This window comes from Beta vulgaris, chromosome 4 (assembly GCF_026745355.1).
Source record: "Beta vulgaris subsp. vulgaris cultivar EL10 chromosome 4, EL10.2, whole genome shotgun sequence".
NCBI classification, from domain to species: Eukaryota; Viridiplantae; Streptophyta; class Magnoliopsida; order Caryophyllales; family Amaranthaceae; genus Beta; species Beta vulgaris.
In genome coordinates this window covers 11,067,879-11,091,868 of record NC_079205.1, presented here as the reverse complement: position 1 = coordinate 11,091,868, position 23,990 = coordinate 11,067,879, and the positions used below count along the sequence as shown (strand labels likewise).

At 36.5% G+C, this 23,990-nt stretch overlaps 2 protein-coding genes and 1 pseudogene across 2 annotated transcripts; all 3 read right to left on the bottom strand.

Annotated features, from left to right (window-relative positions):
- Positions 1 to 5,672: 5,672 nt before the first annotated feature.
- On the bottom strand, positions 5,673 to 7,116 carry LOC130591056 (uncharacterized). The gene is made up of 3 exons (XM_057393952.1): positions 6,900 to 7,116; positions 5,995 to 6,858; positions 5,673 to 5,935 (listed from the first exon to the last, which is right to left on the bottom strand). The coding sequence occupies exons 1-3, from the start codon at positions 7,114 to 7,116 to the stop codon at positions 5,673 to 5,675; spliced, it is 1,344 nt and encodes a 447-aa protein (XP_057249935.1).
- Positions 7,117 to 9,433: 2,317 nt separating this feature from the next.
- Positions 9,434 to 11,227, bottom strand: LOC125496871 (uncharacterized). The gene is made up of 2 exons (XM_048642769.2): positions 10,790 to 11,227; positions 9,434 to 10,374 (listed from the first exon to the last, which is right to left on the bottom strand). Exons 1-2 carry the CDS (start codon positions 11,076 to 11,078, stop codon positions 10,067 to 10,069), a joined length of 597 nt encoding a protein of 198 aa, XP_048498726.1. The 5' UTR covers positions 11,079 to 11,227; the 3' UTR covers positions 9,434 to 10,066.
- Positions 11,228 to 12,438: 1,211 nt separating this feature from the next.
- On the bottom strand, positions 12,439 to 23,700 carry LOC125496481 (uncharacterized; annotated as a pseudogene).
- Between the last annotated feature and the right edge of the window lie 290 nt (positions 23,701 to 23,990).

Below are 23,990 nucleotides of genomic sequence, written 5' to 3'. Positions count from 1 at the left end.
TTCTCGCAAAATCCTTCTTGTAGAAGAAAAAAGGACCCACACACTCTTTGTGTTGTAACATTTGCTTACTTTTATGTTTACACCCGTGAAAATATGCAATTGAGCTTTTGACATACAATTTGAGAAAAGGTGAAAGAGAATGATAAATGAAGAGATGGCAAACTAATAATTGGTTAAAAGCAAAAAATTATATGTCCCAGTTTTCACCTGATTTTGGACACTTTGTAGCGTAGAACAAAGGAATCTAACCCAGGATTGAGAAAAGTTGAGAGAGATGATACATAGAAATGAAGAGATGTCAACAATCTGATAGATGGTTTAAAATAGAAAAGTATATCTTGCCATAATTTTGGACACTTAGTAATTTTAGAACAAATGAATAAAACATCCATTAATAGAAACTTATTTAATTTGATACCTAGAAGTATGAAAACATGTAAACAAAGAAATAAAAGAAATTGGTTTATGAATTTTGATCGAACTCGAGCATTAAGACAAACCACATGTTTATTAAATAAGTCAAGCGAGACTTAATATTTTTTTCTCATTTAATATGTGGATTTGGCTTAGATCGGGTAATTTTTAACCACCTTATTATCGATTTGCACCAAGAAACTGACTCAATCCAATCTCTTAACCAGCCGTAGTTTTGAAATAGTCCCATGTAAAATGACCATGACGGATTGACGGTTCATGATATCCTTAGACTTTAATTATTAGTTTCTTAGCTTATACGAAGTAAATGTTAATTGTTAAAGTATAAAGTATAAACATTCCTCGAATCAAAATCATTCACTGAGGTTAAACTCCCACCTAATCAAAATTGGAAAAGGAGTAAAGAAAGGAGAAATCAGTAGTATAATATAGTTAGGAGTAATAGTTTTGTTTTATTTCCTGTTGCTGTAGTTTCTTTTAGTCTTTGCTTTTATTTATTTCTTGTGCTTGTTTGGGGAATTGTGGTCCTCTTTCTTCACACAAAAAAGAAAAATCAAAATTGGAAAAGAAGTAAAGAAAGGAGAAAGATAAACCTACATTTCCATATTAGAACATTTGTAAAAGCATGAAATATATCATTTCTTTTCCTCTCAGATTTTTTTTTCCTTCAAACGTTTTTGGGGTATTTAATTATACATACCCTTGGCATTTAGCCTACGAAATTCTAACACTTTTTCTAACACCTTTTCCTTCTTTAAGTTTCTGTAAAGTTCAGTCATTTAATTAAACTTTAGATTTTGCAGGTGCGAGCATTTTCATTTGGTTCTACGTGTATAGGCATCTTTAGTTAGCAAACCATAGATAATTCCCACTAATACCCCATATATGATCAAAGTTTTTCTGAACAATAGCAAGGAGGTGTATATCTGTATATGTTGTTTGATGCTCCAAATTAAAATTAGAGGAACACTTCCTCTTATTTTACTCCTCGAACTATTTATATTCCTCGAACACTTTCTTTGTATACATTCTCAATCTCCCACTCTTTATCACTCTCTTCACCCTCCCTCACTCTCTTACTCCATCTCCACTAGCTTAAACAACGAGTTTATTTTGAATATAACTACCGTCATATGTTTTCAATTTGCTCTATTATAAATTGCATTTTTTAAGGGGCCCCAATATCTTATTTTGCCTAGGGCCCAAAAAGTTCAGGACCGGGCCTAGATTCAGGTTGAACTTTCTAACCCGGGCCTAACATGATAACCTGTTTATCTATGCATTCTATGGTATTATCATTATTATTAGTTCGGCTTGAAATAGTTCGAATATGTTAGGCTCTATTATGTTCAACTTATTCCAACTCAGTTTTAGGATAAATAAGTTCAGATAAAATAAGATAAATATAACGGACTTAAATAAACCTACCTAACTAAAATATAGTTGATAATATGGTTGAACTTGAAAAACATCTCATTATATATCATGTAATTTTATAAACTTAACTATAATAGTGTTGTCTCATACATGTAGAAATGAAATATTAATCACGACTTCACGACTCAAGGCATAAGCAAGAAAACTTTGATGATAATAACAAAAATTGATGTTAATATATACTAGGTTTATTGATGAAAATTATGTTATGTAAAATGCATATTAATGCTACTATTTATTATCTATGTGGTTTGATTGAAACAAAAATACTTGTATGATTCACACTGAGATGAAGTTGCTTTTTAGCTACTATTCAAAAGTAATTTTGTTTTATAAATTTTCTATCTTTCAGAATAGCAAGGTTCATTGACCGGACTTAAGGTATACATACTTATATTATTGCAATATATGTATGAAATGTGTATAATATATGTGCAATATATGTATAATATATATATAATATATGTGTCAATATATGTATAGTGGCTAGTGCAATATATGTATGATATATACGCAATAATATATGTGCAATATAAACCTAAGAAAAATTTGTTAGAAACCACCTTTTATAATCATTTTTTCTGGAAAACCACCTTTTAATTTTTTTTGGTCTCTATAGCTTGCTCGTGGTGGTTCGCACGGGGTGGGGCTGCTGGTGGGGATGGGGGAAGGTAGGAATTGTTGGTTGGTGGTTGTGGCAATGGGGGTGGTGGTGGTAGGAGGTAAATGGTGGTGGAGTGAGGTGGCTGGTGGTGGGGTGGTGGTTTAGGGAAAAACAAAAAAAAGAGATTATAAATGTAATTTCAATTTTTTTTAGGACAATTTTAAGTAATTTTTGGACTACGAATCAAAGTTCAAGTTAAAAAACGGAGCACAAAAGGAAGGAAACATTTAGTTTTTTGGACACAAAGAGAAGAAAACATTTGTATGAGTCAAAAAGGCAATGCAAGAATAGCAAGGGCAAGGAGGCAATTGTGAGGATTTGCAAGGGTAAAGTAGTCCACACATTGTTCTTAAAATAGTATGATTGTGAATTGTGATATTTGTAATCTGTTAGCCTTAAGTAATGAAATATTTATTTAGCACGTATTCTAAATAGAAGCTGAGTACACACATTGTATTAGTTGTATCAGGCAAACCAATGAAGGACAGTATGCAAACACGATTTTTTTACTCGTTAATTTCATTTGAAAAGAGAATACATAATTAAGTTTATTTGAAGTGCAATTTCAATAGCTAAGGTAACAACTTTGATTTAGAACTTGTTGTTAACTTGTAGGTTTCTCGTGTGCCTTTGAAGCGTTTTCGAAATGGAGCTATAATCTATTCCTGTAGATAGTAGGCTTCCCAATACAACACCCTATTTCTGGAAATTGATGCAGTTGCTATGATTCGTATCAAGTACCTTGTTGTCATTAGTTCACAAAAGATGTTGGTAAAGGCCTAGCAAGAGGATGCAAATAGTAAAGGAATTATATCAATGTACATTTATATCAAGTATGAGTATGTGTGCAAAGTAAGAAAAAGTGTTTGTGCAAGAATGCTTACATTAGTCGATAAATTGCTAACTTGCTCGGCTGACATTTTGAAAAGCACTTCACATTGTTCATAGGCAGCAATGATCCAAGAATGTTGTATTTGTGATATTTGAATTAAGTTAAATATAATTAGCATATTGAATGTCAAGCTATATGCTAAGATATTTGATGCTTTTTCTCTAAAAGAAAAAAGATATTTAATGCTTTTTCTCTAAAAAAAAAAATATTTGATGCTTTATACTATATTAGATATTGTTAGCGCTGTGGGGGGGGGGGGTGTATGTGTGCGTGCGCGTGTGCATGCGTGTGTGTGTGCGTGCGTGCGTGTGTGCGTGCGTGTATGTGCGCGCGCACGTGCGTGTATGTGCGATGCATACATTAAACTATCAAAGTCCCAAACCTATGTTCCTACCTCTTGATCTTTATCCTGCTTCCTATATGTCTATTTCTCGAGCTCTAACCTTCTTCTGATATGTGTTTTTGCGACTATAGAAGATCTTTGAAAGTGCTCCCCTCTCTTTGTCCTCCCCTCTTTCTTGGTTGTTATTTTTTGTTTATAACGTCAAATACAACATTATCCGCCTCTCTTTTCCTTCCTTTCCTTCTCTCTCGTCTTTTATGATTTTTTGAATTTTTACAAATTCTCTTACAAAATAGTATAATTGTGGTATTTGTAGTTTGCTATTATTGAGTAGTAAAATATTTGTTTAGCGCGTATTCCCAAAAGACAGTACATACAGAAGGTGTATTAAGTGCATTAGGCAAATCAATTAATAACGATGTGCAAACATGGTCTTTTTTTTTTTGATAACTTTCATTTGCAAAAGAAAATACATAAATAAGTTTATTTCAAGAGCGATTCTAATAGTTAAGTTAACAACTTTGATTCAAAATTTGTTGGTAACTTGGAGCTGTTGCGCGTGCCTTTGGAGTGTTTTTAAAGCAAATCTACGATCTATTCCCGCAAGATATAGAGTGTAGAGTTAAGTACATAGGAGGGTACTCAACTTTGATGAAAGTTCCAGTTAAGGTACTGAACTTTCAAAAGTTCCAGTTAAGGTACTGGAATTGGACGGCCGTTAGTCTAAGGGACTAAACTTTGCTTGTTGCCGTTAACAGACCCTAAATTAAAAGTAAAATGTGACATGGCAATAAATACATGGTGACGTGGCACTAAAATACAAAATGACAGTTAATTCAGTACCCTTTAATTCAAAAAAGCCAGCGAAATTCTTCAACGGTAACAAATGAACATATGTATTTAAAACTGAACCATATTAACAGATATATTAACATTCAAAAAATCATCTCTCTCAAGAAATCAGGAGCAGCAAAAAATAAGAACTTCCACAACACGAAAAATTTCTGATATTGGTGTTCTTCCATCAGCAGCAAAAAAAAATCAACTTCATCACCTTCCATTAATCACGTACAAAGCAACTGCATTAATGAAAATTAAACCTAATGTTAATTTTTTGCCCTTTTTTCCAATATGAATTTTAATTCATAGTATTTTGTTCACCTAGGCAGCATAATGTCAAGAAATAGCTATGGTGGTTCCATGCCCCCGATTCCCAAAAGATGTCATTGTGGGTTTGTTGTAACCAAAATCAGAGCCTGGACAAGGGACAACCCTGGTAGAAGGTTTGTAGCATGCCCTGACTACGATGCTGAGACTGATACAAGGGGGTGCAAGTTATTCAAATGGTGTGATGTTGAAGAGCCTATAGAGTGGCAAAAAAATGTGATTTTGGGTTAATGGAGGAGAAGCAGGAGCTTAGAAGGGAAGTGATGTTGCTGAGGCACAATTTGAAGACAGCAAATGAGAAGCAAGGAAGAGTGAATCAAAATATATCATGCTAAAAATGAAGAAGGGTGGATTTATGTGTGTTAGGGCTTGGATTTGTGTACTCCTTGTTGTTCTTGTTTGTTTATGGTACAATATATAACTATGTAAGGGGTTTATTTAGGACTCTAATTACTATATCAAGGCATGTAGTAGCATATTATTAATTAAATATAAGTTACCTTTCAACTATTTTCTCCTTTGCATCCTTCTAGCCATTGCTAGGTCCTGAATATATATAAAAAAACTAATTCAGAATACATGTGCAGATTATAAGTTAAGAAAATGTTAGCTAATTCAATCAAATCTCATACCTGTAAGGCTTGGCTAGTTATTGTTTGTGAAGCTTGTGAACCCCCTGGTTGTGACTGGCTAAATGAGTATTCTTGGCTGAATGAATATATGGTCTGCTCCCCTCATAATCTGAATAACATGCTACTCTTCTTTGTGGGATTGTGTGATTGAGGGGTTGAGTAGGTGGCCTGTGGTGGCTGCTGTTGCTGTGGTGGCTGCTGTGGTTGGAGAGTAGCAACTCTTTGGTAGCCACTTGGGTAGGTGTATACACCTACACCTCTATGGTGCATGGGAGGTACATTCTGTGCACGGCTACTAGTTGACTCACTTGCACCCATGCGCACAGACTCTGTAGGTACATTCTTGCAACCTCTCTTGTTATGCCCTTGAAACCACATAGGATGCATGTCATTACTGAGCCTGTTTTTTTCAATTTCCCTGAACTTGTAACTTCTCCAGCTGCCTTCCTTCTCTTCACTTGGCGCCTATTGTGCACTTTCTTGAGTTTTGGTGCATTTACCAAAGTTTCTGAACTAGGCCACTCTTCTGCTCCATTTATAGGCTCCAACAAGTAGTCATATGCCTTCAAATACACTGATTTGGTGAAGAATGGGTTAACATAATGTTCTGGTTGATCAACTTTGTTCCAAATTGCAACCACTGCATGTTTGCATGGAATCCCACTTATTTGCCATGCATTACAGCTGCACGTTCTAGCTTCCAAATTCACAACATATTTTGTTTGTGTTGCCCCTTCCCTCACCCCATAAGAGAACCCCCCATCCCAGAATGCATTCCATCCCCTAGCACCAATCTTGTGCTTCTCAACTTGCTGTTGTATTCTTGGACACAACAGCATCTCTTTCTTCCCTATTTGATCCCTCTTCTTGTGTAGCCTCTCCATTATCCCCTCCCTGATGTCTTCCAACATAGTAATTATAGGTTTATGCCTTGAGTTCAATATGTAGGCATTGAAAACCTCACTCATGTTGTTATCCACACTATCACAACAAGATAGAGGAGTGTAGAAGGCTCTACACCATTTCTTGTAGTTCCTATTTAGGAGATCATCAGCAGCTGCATTAGATATTATCCTCATCTGCTCTAAGTTAAGGAAAAATTCATTTTCTGTGGTGCTCTTAGCCATGATCCAGAACTGCTTCCTATACTCTAAGCCACCACCAAACACCCCTCTGAAGTTACAATAAACATGCCTTGCACATACCCTACTCTCAGCTTGGGGAAACACATCTGACACAGCCTTCAATAAACCTTTCTGCTGATCAGACATGAAAGTGTAACCAGCACCTTCATTTGATAATAAATCCTCCCCTAAAAATGTCAAAAACCTGTCCAACTAGAAGTTGATTCAACCTCTACTACTGCCCATGCAATTGGGAACATTTGGTTGTTCCCATCCCTCCCAACAGCAACTAAAAGTTGTCCACCATAGGGTCCTTTTAAGAAACATCCATCAAGAGATATAAAAGGCCTACATCCAGCTATGAACCCCTTTTTCAGTGCCTCAAAACAAATGTACATTCTTTCAAAAATATTTCCATCCATCTTAATTATCACTGTATTACCTGGGTTACTTTTTTTTCTCTGCAGCATACCTTGGCAGCAAGGTATATTGCTCCATATACTCCCCTACAATCAAACTTTGCCCCCTCCTCCGAGCTCTGTAAGCTACACCCTGCTGACCCTAATCCCCCACTCTAGCCAGACTGTCTCTATTATATCTTGTAGCCTCAGATAAGGATTTATTTTGAACTTGCTCTTGTAATTTTAGCAATCCAAGTAGCTGTCATGTTTCTGTTTTTAGGGGCTCTTCCACAAGTGTGCTTGGGCACCAAGTTTTCACCATAAAGTTTCTCTTAAACTTCTCCAATTGAAGCCCAAATTCTCCAAGGACATCCTTTTTCCTTGTTCATGCATCTAGCACCTACCCTGTTGGGGTCATTCCTAGTGAATGGTAGTTCTCTCCCAATCTCAATTGAGTAGTCAATTAATGCTTTTCTGAAAGTCTTTGCATTCTCAAACTGTTGTCCTACAAAAAACTTACACTCAACTCCAACATCCCCTCCATCTACCCCTTTGCTGCAACTGGCTGTTATTTTTTTTGAAGGTGCAGCTTCTAAGTACCCATACTCCTCATCTTCATCTTCACTATGACTGTCAAGATCAGTATCACCTTCAAAGTCACCATCAAACAGATTTTCTCCTAATCCCTTAGTTGCAGATACTCTTTTTAACATCTCTATTTCTTCATCATAAGACTGTTGTTTTTTCTTTTCATCACTGACTTTGGTCCTGGCACTAACTAATTCATCATCATCCTCATCTGTGCCTTCTGTATCATAGTCTATATCTACATGGAGTTCGGGTCTAGTATGGTCAGTATTTTGAGGAGGGACCAATGCCTCATCTCCATCACACAACAATTGCACAAAGGACCCTTCACCACCTAAGGACTAGGCCTGGCAAAAGCCGACCCAACCTGACAACCCGACCCGAACCCGACCTGAAATTAGCGGGTTTGGGTTGAGATTTTCAACCCGGTTAGTTAAATGGGTCGACCTGAACCCGACCTGAAAGTTAAATGGGTCAGGTTCAGGTTGAATTTTCTGACCTGTAAATGACCCGCTTGACCTGATTTGTAAATGGGTCAAAATCAGGTCGGGTCAACCCTTTTAACCTAACCCGAATAATTGAACCAAAAATAAATTTGTCCAGCCCAAAGATTTTGGGCCCAAAAAGAAAAGAACACCTAAAGTTGATATCAGCCCAAAAAGAGAATAAAAGAACGCTAACCCTAAAATTCTACCTCCTCATCCAGTCACACTCTCTCCTCTCACATAGTCTCAGTCCTAACCCTAAATTTCTCTCTCACTCTCTCACTCTCTCACTCTTTCACTCTCTCTCTCTCTCTCTCTCTCTCTCGTTGTCTCACTTTTTTCTTTGCTGCCGGCGCCGGCGCTCGTCTCTCACATATCAGTCATTGTCTCACAATTCCGTCGTCGTTGCTCCGTCTTCCACCGCAACAGCTCGCTGGATTCGCTGCTCCGTCTTCTTCGTTCTTCTTCGTCTTCTTCGTTGGTCCTCTTTTTGTATTTGTATTCGTTTTTATTTTGCAGATTATTTACTCCGGTATTTTTTATAAATTTGCTTCATTTTTCCTTGTTTTTCTTTTTGGATTTGTATTCGTTTTTTTTCTCTCGATTTGTTTAGTAATTATTCGATTTGTGCTATAGCTACTAATTATTCGATTTGCTTTGATTTGTAATTATTCGATTTGTATTTGAAGTTTTGTAATTGTTTAATTATTCGATTTGTATTTGAAGTTCTTTGTAATCTCGGTCGTAAACTCGTAACTTGTGTTTTAGCTTTGAACTATGAGTCTATGATGTTTTCAATACTTCAATGGTGTGTAATATTTTAAATTCAGTTCTTCAAGTGAAGATTATGTAATTAATGAACTAATTATAAATTTAAGACTTGTTTAAACTTTTAAAACATGTTCTAAACTCTGAATTCATATTCAACAGTTGTTCAGCTATTCTTAGGCCTTTTTGCTTACTTTTTCAGATCTAAAATGGGCTAATATTAGGCAAATTTAGTTTTTTAAATAATAAAAATATGAAAAACAGGTCAAAGCAGGTCCGTTTCAGGTTGACCCGAACCTGAAACAGATCAGGTTAGGTCGTAAAAATTGACCTGAAAACCTAAACAGATCAGGTTCAGGTTGGGGGCTCCTGACCCGAACCCGAAATGACCCGAACCTGCTTTTGACACGACCTGATCTGTTTGCCAGCCCTACTAAGGACCCTTCACCACAATGACTTGACCCAACTCCACTCCATCCATTACCCACCCCAAATGGTCTTACTATTGCATGTTCTGTGTACACATGTACAAGCTTGTATTGTAAAAGTAGTGCTAAAAATGGATCAAATAATTGCTTAGCATAGCCCAAGAATCTAATACCAGTACTAAAGTCTTTCCTAGGATCAACAAAATGCAGCTTAATGATGTTATTATAACCCAAGTTGTCTATGATTTGTTTTACATATGAAGCATCAACATTATCAGGTAAGTTTTCAAACACACTTACTTGACCACCTTCGTATCTAATGTCACCATGTACAAACCACTCTCCACCATGGTGCACACTTATGCAAGGTTTTATTTCCATAAAATCTGTCATACAAAAATTTATATACTAAAGTAAGTGCAAGGAATGGAAGAACACCAATGATATTGTAGGATCCATAAAACCATTCATATATATTTATATACTAACAAGTACAAAAATTGGCAAGCTCAACCAATTACAGAACATATTAAAGTTTTTTTGGAGCTTGCATTCATAAACAACAAAACAAATCTGTCATAGCAGTGACAACCACCCTAAATAAAGCCAGTGGCTGTCACATTCTACCCTCCTACTGCTATGACAGAGGCAAAACAAACCTAACCCAACCCAAAAAAAAAAAAACACCAACATCCTTCATCTTCAATCCTCTTTGAACAACCATGGAAACCCATCAAAGTACTGAGTCATGTCCTTGTTGATCCAAGCATGGAGGTCCCTCCCATTGTTGTAGATAATATCATCTATTATCCACTTCTCAATGTGCCTACGATCATTAAGCCAGAAATAATGACTACTCCCATAAGTTCTGAGTCTCCTCCAAAGCCTCCATTTCTTACAAGTCAGCTCAAGCTTGTACTGATCCTCCCACCTTACCCTAGAGAAAATGTGGGTCACTAGGATATCTTGATTCGAACAAAGAGGGTGTGCATGGGTAAAAGCTTCCATACCTAGTCATTAACAGAAACATAAAAAATTAATAAAATTTCACTTAACCCTAATCTGTATAAATTATACTTTAAGTTTAACAACTAAACTTCATAAACAATTCACAATCACAGAATCTGCAAAACCCAAATCCCAATTACAAAAAAAATTATTTTACTAAACATCAAACCCTAAGCGTCATCAACATGCAACAAACAAATCCAACAAAAAACAACTTAAACTAGTTCCAAAAATCGCCTTTTTAAACAAGAAAACAACCAAAAATACCCTTTTTGCTCCAGTTACACACAACAACCAAAAAGGTAACCAAAAAGTACTAAAAAAGAAAACAAAAGAAATAAATGAAGTTCTTAAAAAAAAAATAAGGAGTAAATGAAATTCTGTACAAAAAAAAGGAGTAAATGAAGAAGAATATACCTTCTTCTGAAGTCTCTGTAATTCTTGGGAATTTTGGAGGTTTTGGTGTTGGCCACATACTATGATTATAAATGGCGTAAATGAAGAGGACAAAGAGTTGCAGTGATTTAAATAAGGAGAGTGAAAGAAGGAAAGTAAATATGAATAGTGAGAGAAGGAAAGTAAATAAAGACAAAGAATACAGAGAGTTGAGATAAATACCCGCGAAATAAACCGCCTCATTAAAAGTAATCATTAGGTGGCGTTTCGTGTTGCACACGCGCCTAGGAAAATGTACCAAACGGTGCATTTGACAGAAATTCACCCAAAAGTAACGGCCATCCAATTTCAGTACCTTAACTGGAACTTTTGAAAGTTCAGTACCTTAACTGGAACTTTTAGCAAAGTTGAGTACCCTCCTATGTACTTAACTCTAGAGTGTACCCCATTGCAGCACCTAAAAGTTGATGCTAACAGTGGGTAGTTGTACATAGAAACAAGGATGTGAGCATGATGTTTTAACCGCGTGCCTACGCGCGCGGCACTCCAAAATAGCGTACTTGTGATATTCGAATTACGTTTGTTTCAATTAGCAAGCAAGATGATTGTAAAATAATTATTCCAAATCCATAGGTACTTGCTGTTTTGAGTGCATGGGGTAAAGCACAAAAGTAAAGTGTACATCCACAATTAATTGGTGGTTGTTTGAAGTGCAATTTAAAGATTAAATGTAACAAATATAGAGAATTCTCTAAACTGACACTTATTGCTAAGTCGTAATTAACTCACATGTCTCTAAAGTGCTTTTGAAATAGTGTAATTGTGATATCTGTAGTCTGTTAGCCTTAGTTAGGAAGATGTCTATTTTGCACGAATTCCAACCATGTGGTAAGTACACTTGTTGTGTTAGTTGCATTAAACAAAGTGTTGAACTTTGGTGTGCAAACACAATTTACTTTGTCGTTAATTTCACATAGAAACATAATACATTTAAAAGTGAAAATAAGCGCAATTCTAATAGTTAAGCTAACAACTTGTATTTAAAATTTGTTGTTAACTTGTAGGTCTCCCACGTGTCTTTGAAGTCTTTTTTGAAACAGATATGTAGTCTATTCCCGCAAGATGGATATTTAGGCTCCACTGCATCACCCTATTTCTGGAGATTGATGAACTTGGTGCAACTTGAACTAAGAAGGTTGGCCCCATTAGTTCACATAAGATCATGTTGGTGAAGACCTAGCAAGAGGATGTAAATAGTTAATGAATTAGATCAATGGAGCGGTAAAATCAAGTATAAGTCCATACACAAAGTAAGAAAAAACATAAAGTGCAAGAATGCTTACATTGGTTGCTAGAGTGCTTACATGATCAGCTAGCATTTTGAAAAGCACTTCACATTGTTTAGTATAGGCAGTAAGAAATATTGTACAAGTAGCAGCATACGCTCCGATTTGAAAGCGAAGCCTATAAACAATTAGGTATTGTTAGTGTTGGTTTGCAAAAGCACACATATGATTAGATATATTAGGATATGTATACCTTCACACAACCGTGAGTAACGTCCAAATGTTGAGAGTGAGATGCAACTGTGTGTAGGAGGGGCACTATGTGTAGGTGGGGCAATATGTTCTGTAAAGCAATTCATCACATGAGAGCAATAGCATAAGTCCTGACCCTGTAAATCAACCGATCACATAGTAATAGTATAATGCTGCTAGGAACAAGGCTCTGAGCATTATGTTGAAAAGACTTAGGCAGAAAAACTTTTATGATTTACACCAACATAGGCTATTTAGAATCATTACAAGGCATCTGTCTTTTTCCTGGTGATTCGCTAGATAGTTTGGACAAAACCAACGACAAACATTTAGGCTACAATTGATCCTTAACAAAGAGCCTAGGCCTTGCCTTTTGCAGACTTTTTAAAAAACTAATAGATGACAAATATCAGAGGTGTCGCACAAGAACACGAACTTATTTTTTTCTACTGCTAGCACAAAAGGTTGGTGTTCCTATTAGAAGGCCACCTAAATCCAAAAGGGGTCCGTTGCACAAGATGACCCGCTAATTCCAGTGATTTGTTTTTTGGGAACCAACTCGAAATCTTGCTCCTCGCAAGCGAAGTTGCCGGACCAATTTGCAGCAGGAAGTAGTTTGTGCTTAGGCCTCTTGCGATGGCTTCAAAGTTGAAAGTTCCCTGCAATGAACAATTAATCTTGTTTAATTGTGTTTCTAAGTGAATTGAACAAAGCAAATGCATAGAGACACTATTAGCAAAGAAGAATATTTAAATATGAATGTATGAATTTTGGTATTAGGTTGTGAAGTATTACTTGTCTCAAGAATACTATATATACTGGTAAATTAAGGTTTCATGATTTTGCAAGGAATTACTAACTTTAGACTTAGTGTAGAAGTATATTCTATATTATCTTATACTATTAAATTTGGGAAGTTTAGAATCTTAGAGCTTTGGTGACTGATATACCTAAGTTGAAGTAATTCTGGTCAAATTCCACTTTTAGCTTAGATCCTCTGCCCCTCTAATGTGAATGGCAAGAGGCGCACATGCATAGCCTAACACTTTGTCTGTGGAATTTGCCTATGTGCACCTTCTAAACTTATTTACATGAGGTTGCTGGAAGTGAAGGGGCCATCAGAACTTTGCTTAGGCGCCTTATTAATCTCAGTCCAAAAAGAAGAAAGTTCCACACAGTTCCTAACACGAACTATACTTCAAATATAATCTATGGAAAGAAATGAGATGATCCAAAATCAAAGTTCTACAAAGCAACCTCAAAGCAAGTCAGATCGCTATGCGTCAAGACTAATATCAATGTTGGAGGAACGCTTCACTCTTCCCACTAAAACTTCAACTTAAAGCAGATTTTTTTGCTCTCAGCCTGACATGTAACCTTAAGCACCGATAGTGCATGAAAAGTGGAAACCTAAACCCTACACACCGAGAATAATGGCAACAAAAAGCAACTGAGGATGATATGGCTTGGATATTGAATATACGACCAATTAACAATGGTAGGGGTAAGGCTAAACAAACCCCTTCTACATTTACATACCAGGACACATGCATCGAGGAAAAGAGATTACCAATAGGCAGTTGTGGTTTCTTCAGGTCTTCCTCGGTCATTAGAGTGTCCTCATCAATCAGATCCATATCATCATTCATTTGAAACTTCGGTAAACGTTTTCATGCTTTGAAGGAAAAGAATGATCTAATTTTCCAAGATGGCTTCCTAGCTTTAACCTGATAAGAAAAGTGTGCTTTTCATGAGATGGATTCCACAAAGAAAAAGATCCTGCTACAAACAGGTAAGCAAAATAATAGTCATCTTAATTCAAGGACAAATTGTCCTCGTTCTGCAATTTCTTTTCAACAAAAAAACATATATAAAAAAAAAGAGAAATCCGGCATCTGCATGACAGAATCCATGGCACCGAAATTGGAAGTACTACACATTAGTTAAAGCACAACCCACTGAGCATCCCAAGCAAAAAAAAGGTTATTATGGAATCATTTAAGGGAGCGTTTGATTATCATGGGTCAAAGGGAATGGAATCAAGAAAGGGGTAGAGGGGGAAAGGAAAGTGAAACCCTTAGATTTAAAGAGATGTTTGGTTGGTAAATACTCATTCCATCTTTCTTCCCCCTCTCACCATTTTTTCACCGCTGCCACCCTTCCCCACCACCTGTCCCCCGCCAACCTTCCCATCACCTGTCGCCGGCTCGCCGCTAACCTTCCCCATAACCTACCGCCGCTCCAACCCCTTCCCCTTACGCTGTCGTCGCCACCTTTTCTACATATTGTCTTACGTTTTAAAGGTTGGATTCAAGGTTTTGAAGTTCAAATTCGACCATGAAAATTTCAGATCTAGAGTTTTCATGATCGAATTTGACCATCTAAATCTTTAAGTAATGAAAGGTAAGAGGTATTTGCCCATTATTCCATGTTTTTTACAACAAAATTCTAGGGTTTGTGGGTCAGTGGTGGTTTATGTGGTGGGGTTTTCGGGTGGTAATGGGTGGTGTTTGTGGGTTTGAATTATTTCCGAGTGATTGTGGCGGTTTTGTGGGTGGTGGGTGTGGGTTGCGCGATTTTGGTGGCTAGGTGAGCGGCGCGGTTTTGGGTTGGGGTTATTTTGGTCGCTTGGTAGGGGTTGCTGGTGTTCGGGGTGACCAGTTTTGATGGTTGAGTGGGTGGTGCGGATGTTGGGTGGGCGGTGTTGGTAGCTGGGTGGGTGGGTGTTGGGTGGGGCGGGTGTTGGGTGAGGCGGTGTTGGTGGTTGGGTGGGTGTTACGGGTATTGGGTGGGGCGATTTTGGTGGCTGGGTGGACAGTATGGGTGGAGGGGTCAGGTGTTGGTTAGGTGGTTGCATGCAACTGGTGGTTGAGTGGCCAGGTAAGGTGGTTGTTGGGTGGTCAAAATTATGATCAATGATAAGTCAAAGAAAGAGTAACTGAAACCTTAGGGGTGGGAGGGAATGAGAGTAGAGGACTTTGGGGGGTAAGGAGAGGGTAATGGGAATCATTAAATTGAGTAAACAAACAGCAAGTAAGGGAGTGGAATGAGTTAATTCCCTTACCCTTTCCAGAAGACCCTCAACCAAACGGCCCCTAATTTTTGTATGGTTTAGGATGTCAATCAATAAGAAATTGGCTCATTACATAGACCCATAATAGAACCCATTAATAAGCTTGTCCAAGGGAAAAAAGAATCCAAAAACAGAAAATTAAAATAAAAAGAAACCATGAATTTGGAAATAGAGCTACCTGTCCCATGTCTGCAAGTAAAAGATCACCCTCAACCTCCCGCTTCAATGCAACATCTAAAATAAGTGTTAAAATAAGTAAACAAAAAAAGGCAGCAGTTTATACTGCAAATATTAAAAGAAAACATTAAAATAATTGAGATAGCCAGGCCAACATAGCCTTAGAAATATCTAAACCAATCCAATGATGCACATTCTCAGACATTGTCTCTCCACTCAGCCTGATCCGCAACCTATAGAGGGAAAAAAAGGAAAAAAAAAGAAGATAAATTCACCAACTGTGTGACATAGATGAGGATCCCTCCACGCATCTAATTTCCTTTTGATGACTATTGTAGATAGGGTTTCCAGCTGTATGAAAATCATAATTTACATGCATCTAGACTTCATAAATTGAACGCTTTGAGTTGATTGTCATAACTCATAAGACATGTACCCATTATTTAAACTTTACCACGCCATATACAACTATGGAATTAATACACATCTTTGCAAGCTTGTTACAGTTACAAAACAGAAAAGGTGTTACTGGTCCAGCTAAATGTCTTTTTTTGCACAAAGTCAAGATTTCCAAGTATAAAAAAAACCAGAAGGAACTGAATATTTAAGTTAATAACGACACATTGTATCCATGCTCTTTTGTTGTTACAGACAAAACACCTTTGGAGTAAATTTATACAAGCTGAATTAATAGAACCATAAGTTCCATAAATCATGCGCTTCTTGCAGCTTCCAAACTAAAGAAAATGTAACCTAATAACATCAAATTATTCAAACCATAGTTAATTTAAAAGCCAATGACAAAATAAAATGGCAAAACAAAGACAAAGAAAGTAGAGAGAAAGTTGTACTACCAATGTACAAGGAGCAATCTGTGTTCTCCGTCATCAGGCAAGGCAAGGCAAGCAACTCCAACACTCTTTCAGACAACTTTCCCTACAGGAAAGCGTCCAAAAAATAGGGCATATGAGAAGGAGCAAAATCACATTTATAATTACTCAAACATCATAAAATATTAAGTCCAAAGAAACAAAAATGTAGCTCTTTATATAACATTTTCTCCATTCTCCATGACTGTCGCAACATTCTCCCAAGTATTGCAAATTGATCAAATAATCACGCTATCCTTACAAAACAAGGATGACTTAAAAGGCTACAACAAGCTCAAATACCCATGTTTGAACTAACCACACCAGCGTTGAGTCCACAATGTTTTGGAATCTTGGGAGACTATACAAAAATTATTTGGAACAACTATAGACAAAGTTTGTAAGCCTGCTAAACTACTCCTCGTGCCAATCGCTTTGTGGGGGTAAAAAAAATCACTTGAGCCTGTAAATATTTGAGTATCTAAAACCCAATTTCCATGATCCCAGGTATTGCAAATTGATCGAACAATCACATTATCCTTACAAAATAAGGATGACTTAAAAGGTTACAACAAGCACGAATATCCATGTTCAAACTAACCACACCTGCACTTAGTCCACAATGTTCCTAAATCTTCCTAAATCTTAATAGACTATAAAAACATTATTTGGAACAACTATAAGCAAAGTTTGTAAGCCTAGTAAACTACTTCACCCCGTGCCAATCGCTCTGTGGGGGTTAAAAAAAAAAAACCTCACTTGAGCTTGTAAATATTCGAATTTAAAACCCAAATTCCATCAATTTCAACCAAAACACATCCAAAAACCAAATACAGCTTGTTTATTTCCACCAGAAACAAAACATACAATCGAAAAATCACAACCAGGCAGCAGAAACAAACAACTACACAACAACCAAATTACACACAACATTAACTTCGACAGAAATCATCACAAAATACAATCTTGCAACACAAACAATCCTCCAAAAGTAATACACAAAGATTGGAATTTACAAAGTAAACCTCAAAATCATGCACAAATATCATATGGGTTTTCAAGATTGACAAAAGAAAGTTACTGGGCATAAATTAGAATCAAATTTAAAGCAAAAATTATAGATATCATTCACAATTAGGATTAAAAGGGGGAAGAAAAAGGGGAAATTTTGGACCTGAATTTCAATGATTCTACAAGAAGAAGTGTACTCTCGAGCTCCAGATTGATCGTAGAATATCGGTGCTAAAATTCAGATTAAAGAATAGAGCGAGAATCATACCTTTGTAATTTCATTCACTCTTACAAACCCTAATTGCCCTAATTTGCTCTAATTCTCGCTCTATTCTTCGATCAATTGTTGTGTCTAAGCAAATCAAGTCTTGTGAAATGCAGTTGGTTAAAGAAAAAGTACGACAATAAGAGCAATTAGGGTTTATAAGAGAATGAAATTCCGAAATAAAGAAAGATAGATCAAGAAATTCGATAATGAAACGATTGAAGCAAATTAGGTCGAATAAAACGGTGAATTGAAGAATAAAGAAGACAGAAGGTTCGCATATAAATCAGAAAAGATGTGTTGTCCGAGTAAGGTTTGCATGTTCTGCATCTGTCTCATTGTGCTTGTTATCGCTATCGGGTTCGTTTTTGGATTTGGCATCTTCAAGAACGGATTTCATAAGTTGCAGCACACTCTTCATCATTCTAATCACCCTCACAATGCTATTGCTCCTCCTCTCTTTTTCTAGTCTTTTTTTGTGTTCTAGTTATATGTTATTGGATTTTCTAGTACTTATATCCCATCTCTTTTTAGTATTCATTATTAACTGCGAGAAAAAAAGAAAATCAAGTTCCAGTTAGAACATTTAGATTTTAAAATTTGTCTAAACTTTGGTCTACTCTTCCAATTCCTGAATCCTGAATATTTGAGGCTCGTGCAAATGAATAGTCATAAAACGAAACTACAATCAGATAATTCCCATCAATTAAAGGAGCGAATGTGTAAGAAATAGGACAAAATATTAAAAGCTAAATGTTCTAAAGCATCATAATTGGGAAACTATAAGAACCCATAAGTCACAAAGGAGAAAGAATTAACCTTGGAAGTTTCGTGTGGCTCAAATGGAAGATCAATTAAGGGTAGGTAAACCCTAAGTCATCGCCGGAATTTCATTGCCGGAGATGTCATGCTCGCTGCCGTATTCTCAATCATCTTCGACTAAGAGAGAGATGAAAGCGATAAAAGAATATGAGGAAGCTGAGGAATCACCATTTTTGTCTAACAATTCAAGCTAAACACGAATGAATTTGTGGTAGAAGCGATGAAAGGTGAAGGAAGTGACTGGGGAGGTCTAGGGTTTCACTGAATTTTCAATAAGGAGGAAAGAGTGAGAGATGTAAAGAAGGGGGGAGAAACAAAACAACGTGTGGCTGAGATGGAAGCACGTGATGTGAGGATGAGGTGAGGGAGAAGCGGGAGTGTCACGTGAAAGGCGCGTGAGGGATTGAACTACACCACATCATGTGAGTTGCACGTGAATTCACTTTGACCAGTGGATTACATGAAAACGTGACTCAGAACACTATACAAATGAGAGATAGGTCCTCTAGAGACAAAGTAAATACATTCAACTCCCAGTTGATGTGTGAATGTACAAGCCGTAGTTATCTCTTGGTTAAGATTAACATACAAATAGTAGTCTCACAAAGCCATATTCAGGCAGGATTTTCAAGGTGATCTTGGTTCAAACAGTCGCTAAAAATCATAGGAATATGAAACATACTGCCAAATGTCAAGACAACGTTAAGACTACTCAGTACGTGGTAGGTATAATGAAATCCATTCTTACAGTTCCTGCCACTTGATCCCTTTTGCAACATTAGACGCGTTTTAACCATATCCATGGGAGCCGTGACCAGAGTGCTTGTAACACCAGCTATAGTACTTGGCCTTCACTGTGTATATGAAAAAAGTCATTCCCAGGAAACCTTTAGAAACTATTCTCTTCCAGTAGAACTACTCCCTTTGTCCAATATTTAAGTCCCTTAAGACAAACTTTTTGAGAGGACATCATCTAATGCAATTCATAACACTTTTCAGTCTGTGCAACCTAATTTGGAGATGAAGGAGAAATGAAATGTCATGTCGAATTTCAAAGACACAAGTCAACATGATTTAGCAGAATATTGTGAGCTCCAACATACGTCATACTAAGTTACTTGGCCCAGATTTTAATACTGAAGGCACAAACTATATTTCATAAAAAAAGTTAATTAGTAAAAATTTGATCGCTTCATGACCATCATTAACATCTTAGACAGAATGGCTATCATGAAGAAGAGCTAGCATAATCTACAAGACAGAAAACAACACATATCATGTATCATGTGGAATGTAGGCCACATACAAAAGATGTTTCAGCTGAAGATATTGTAACCAGAATATGGAGAAAGTCAGACAGTGTTGCATACATGAGATGCAGAGAAAATCCTTCTTTAAGAGAAGTACATCTTGTCAAAGTTTGTATGCAATGAAAAGGTACTTCATTGACTTCATAGATCATATAGAAAGAGATAAGATGTTTGTACTACCAATATCTTCTTATAGTAACTAAGAATATATTATTAGTAAAGGAAATAGCGTACTAACTCGCTTAGATTCATCATATGTTGCTAGCTGGGATGCAGTCAAGGAAGCAGCTCTTGCCATAGCAGGACCAGCACCCTTCCAAAGAGCAGTTATACCCTCTTCTGAAGCGATTCTGCACATTTGCCTTCTAGCACCTCCATTGGTCCCTGAATTCATTTACAAGCGAACCTGATCGAAAAAGGTGCTTTGTTACAAAAGGCTTTGGCAGAGAGGGAGATAGAGCAACGTGGAAACTGAGGAGAAAGCAAAATGCATGTGGATCACCTTCAGAACTTCAGTAGGATTTGTCAACGCAGTGGCGAAAGAACCAGCAAGGCCTCCAGCTACAATTTTAAGAAGGATATTTGTAGATCCAAATGCTATTTCACAGACATGTTTTGAAGGTTCCTCCATACAAAACTTACCTTGTCAATGCAGGTGTCAACCCAAGGTACAATCCGCTCAACCCTTCTCTTTTCAGTATCTAGGTAAAGATGTGTCCCTGCAGAGGAATAAATTACCTAGAACATTCAATTCTCCAATATCAAGAGAAAAGGAGGGTAGGGTAAACATCCAGAGACCTAAATAGTTACCATTCCAGTTAAAGGTGCTCTTTCACCAATAAACTGCATTTGAAGCCTTACTTTCAGAACATCTGCAAATGTAAAATCAATATGTTCAGAAGTGGCAGTAGACTCCCAGAGTAGAACTTGTTCTTTTCAACATATTCTAAGGGTTCAGAAGTGCTGGGATTAACCAATGCAGATAAATAGTGAATTACATGCTTTTATGACTCAGAAAACTATTGAAAGGAATAGTGCATAATCTTCGTAACTTTTAAAAGGTATAAGTTAAGATAATGAGAGGAAAGAAAGCTCACTATAATAGGTAGCACATAAAACCCCCGATTCCTGGTTCCTGGTTCATGGTTCCTGGTACCACAAGATCCACATCAGGTCAGACTGCTGGATGCCCCTGCAGATCCAAGTAATCATAAAAGCTTGAATAGTCAAGCATTACCTAGAATGAATCAAGAATACATACCCATAAGTTCAAAAATGATACCAGACCTAGAAATTTCAATCTCTCCTTCATAAAGGATTCCTCGAAAACGTTCAAATATGCCTCCAAAAATCAAGTGTTCATACAAGCAAATGAGATAGAACTGTGTAAAGGGGGGAGATGGAATGAGAAGTCAACCCCTATGACTATGAGAATCAAATCACTCAAGTCTCTATCTTACTTGAAATAATTGTATCAAACATACATATAGAATTTATGAAAGCCACAAACATGATTACCAAATTGGTTATTCAATCTGTAAGAGCAAAGTATTTGAAAGTCCTTTTTACTTTTTGGGCATCAAAACAATGGCCGTTACTCAGTGAGTTGGCAATAGTTCTATGGAACATAGGAAAATCGCAAAGAGAAGAAATTTAAAAAAGCTTCTCTAAATCACAATTCAAATGAACAGGACCAGACATGGAAGTTACCACCATTCATAAAGATCAATTAAACCCAAAAATGTAAAACCCAAAGTACAAACAGAAGAGTAAAGTGTCGGCAGACTCGAAAACTGCGGCCAGGGCCATCTCGTACAATTTAGGGGCCTTGTGCTATAGTAAATTAAGAGGCCTCAAAGAGTAAAAAAAAAAAAACTAATAATATGAATATCAAAAGTTAAATTTCGTACAACTAATAAAAGTTGTTTCCTTTCCGAACAAAATTCAATAATATACTACCTAATACAAAATTCAACTTATATGACTTAATAATCTCACTACAAGAGAATAAGAGTGCACAAAGTATAATATCTACAAGTGAAGTAGAAAGAAAACATCATTTAAGGTGAATTTACATATTTTTGTGATATAAATATCAAAACCGGAATTCAAAATATTTCAAAAATAATAATTAAAATTAACATATTTGTGAAATTACCTCTTCTTTGGCGGTTGCACAAGCTGTAACGGCATCTTGTAAAGCCCGAAGTTTCTACAAATCAAAAATAACATAAAAAAAATATACTAAATCTACAACATCCGATATTATTGGTGCACAAATTGCCATTGTTAAAACAAACAACAAGAAAAGAAAAGGAGAAACCCTTGTACTACAGTCATCCTACATCTAGTCTAGAGGTTGATGGATCTATAAAATTATCGACTTTTGGTGCAACACGAAGGCAAGTATGATATCCAAAGAGATGATACAGAGCCACCTAGGGTGGGGCAATTTTCTAAATCAATAAATTGTGGCACTTTAATTTTCGGGTCATCTTCCCCACCATAAAAGTTACTAAAAGTTGGAGTCAACTTAAAGAGTGTGTCGACATCTTTGAGCATAACAAATAACAATGAAAAAAAAAAACAGAAAACTTGAAAAGAGTAAAGAATTCTTCAAAACTCAATCAACTACCTTGTTCTTCTAATTATCCCACCAGTCTGTTGGATTAGCAAAAATATGCTTGCCATAGTTCTTGAGTGGAGCGATTATTAATTGCAGGATCCTTGACAAACTTCCCAACTATCAAACAGTCAGAGAAAGCAAGCACTGAGTGAAAAAAGTTGCGGATAAAAGGAAAAGAGAATATCAACAATCAAGCCAATAAAAGATCATGAAGCTAAATGGAGATTAATCACCTGTACTGGTTAAATCAGAGTTATCATCATACAAGGCCACTGGAAAGGAAAAGTTCCTTTCAACAAAATTAAGTTGCTTAACAACAACCTGAGTCATGAATTATGAATTTGCATATTATAAGCCTTATTCAAAGATAAGCAACAAGCGGCAAGAGCTGAAATCATATATATATCAGGTAATCTTGTAGTAGGTCTGTTGTTTTCCATATTCATTATTAGCAAATTGATAGTTGTGATAAGATGGGTATTGATTTCTAGTGAGGAAGTGACCCCACACAATGACACACACAGTAGTTACGCATACCAAATTGAAGAAAGAACAATGCTCCACCATATTCATTATGTAAACTCTCATATATCATCATCAATAATTGCATAATACTATGGAAATTAGGCAAAAGCATACCTCAGGGGATTCAGGAGCAATTCTGATCAGAACCAACCATTTCTCCGAGGGATCACATCGGTAATGAATAATTTGATTGTTTGCTAGATTTGCAGTCCGCTCGAACACTTTCACAGGCTCAGAATCACCTAAACACAACATGCAGGGATAATTTTCAAAGGAAGGAAATAAAAACGAAAAACTGCAATAATATGAATATTAAATTGAATTACAGGGATAATACGAAGAACTTGAGTTCATATGAATCACAAAACTCTATCAAAAAACTTGAGAACTTGAGTTCATATGAATTACAAAATCGTCCCAAAATCGCAAAAGGTTAGTGCAATCACAAAAGGATACACTCAAGTTCTTGTAATCACCAAACAAAATCGTCCGATCAATCATAAGATTTACAAGAACTTGAGTTCATATGAATCACAAAAGCCTAAAAGGTTCTTAGGAGATAAAGCATGACATATTCTTTGAGTTTGTTATAAGAGTTTTGCCATTGACGATGAGTATCAATTCCAAAAAACAATTAGGAAGAGAGAAAAAATACCTAATTGTAGTCGGCGAAAAACATCATTGAAACCCTCAGCCGTATCCTTGATTTTCCCCATTGATGGATAATATTAAACCCTAGATAGTTGACTGAAAATTGAGAGAAACAAAGAGAGATCGCCATTGGTGGAAGTGTGTGAAGAAGAGGAGAGAAAGAAAGGAGCGTGTGGTTCAGATTGGAGGGAAGATGGAGGGCTGAGATTTGTCAAGCCAAATGAACAGTGAATTTCAAGGTTTTGTGACTCGGAACACTATTGAAAGGAATATAGTTCAATCTCCAACTTTTAAAAGGTCTAAGATTTGTTTGAAAATTAGAGAAAAAAATGTCACTTTATAATAAGCAACAAAA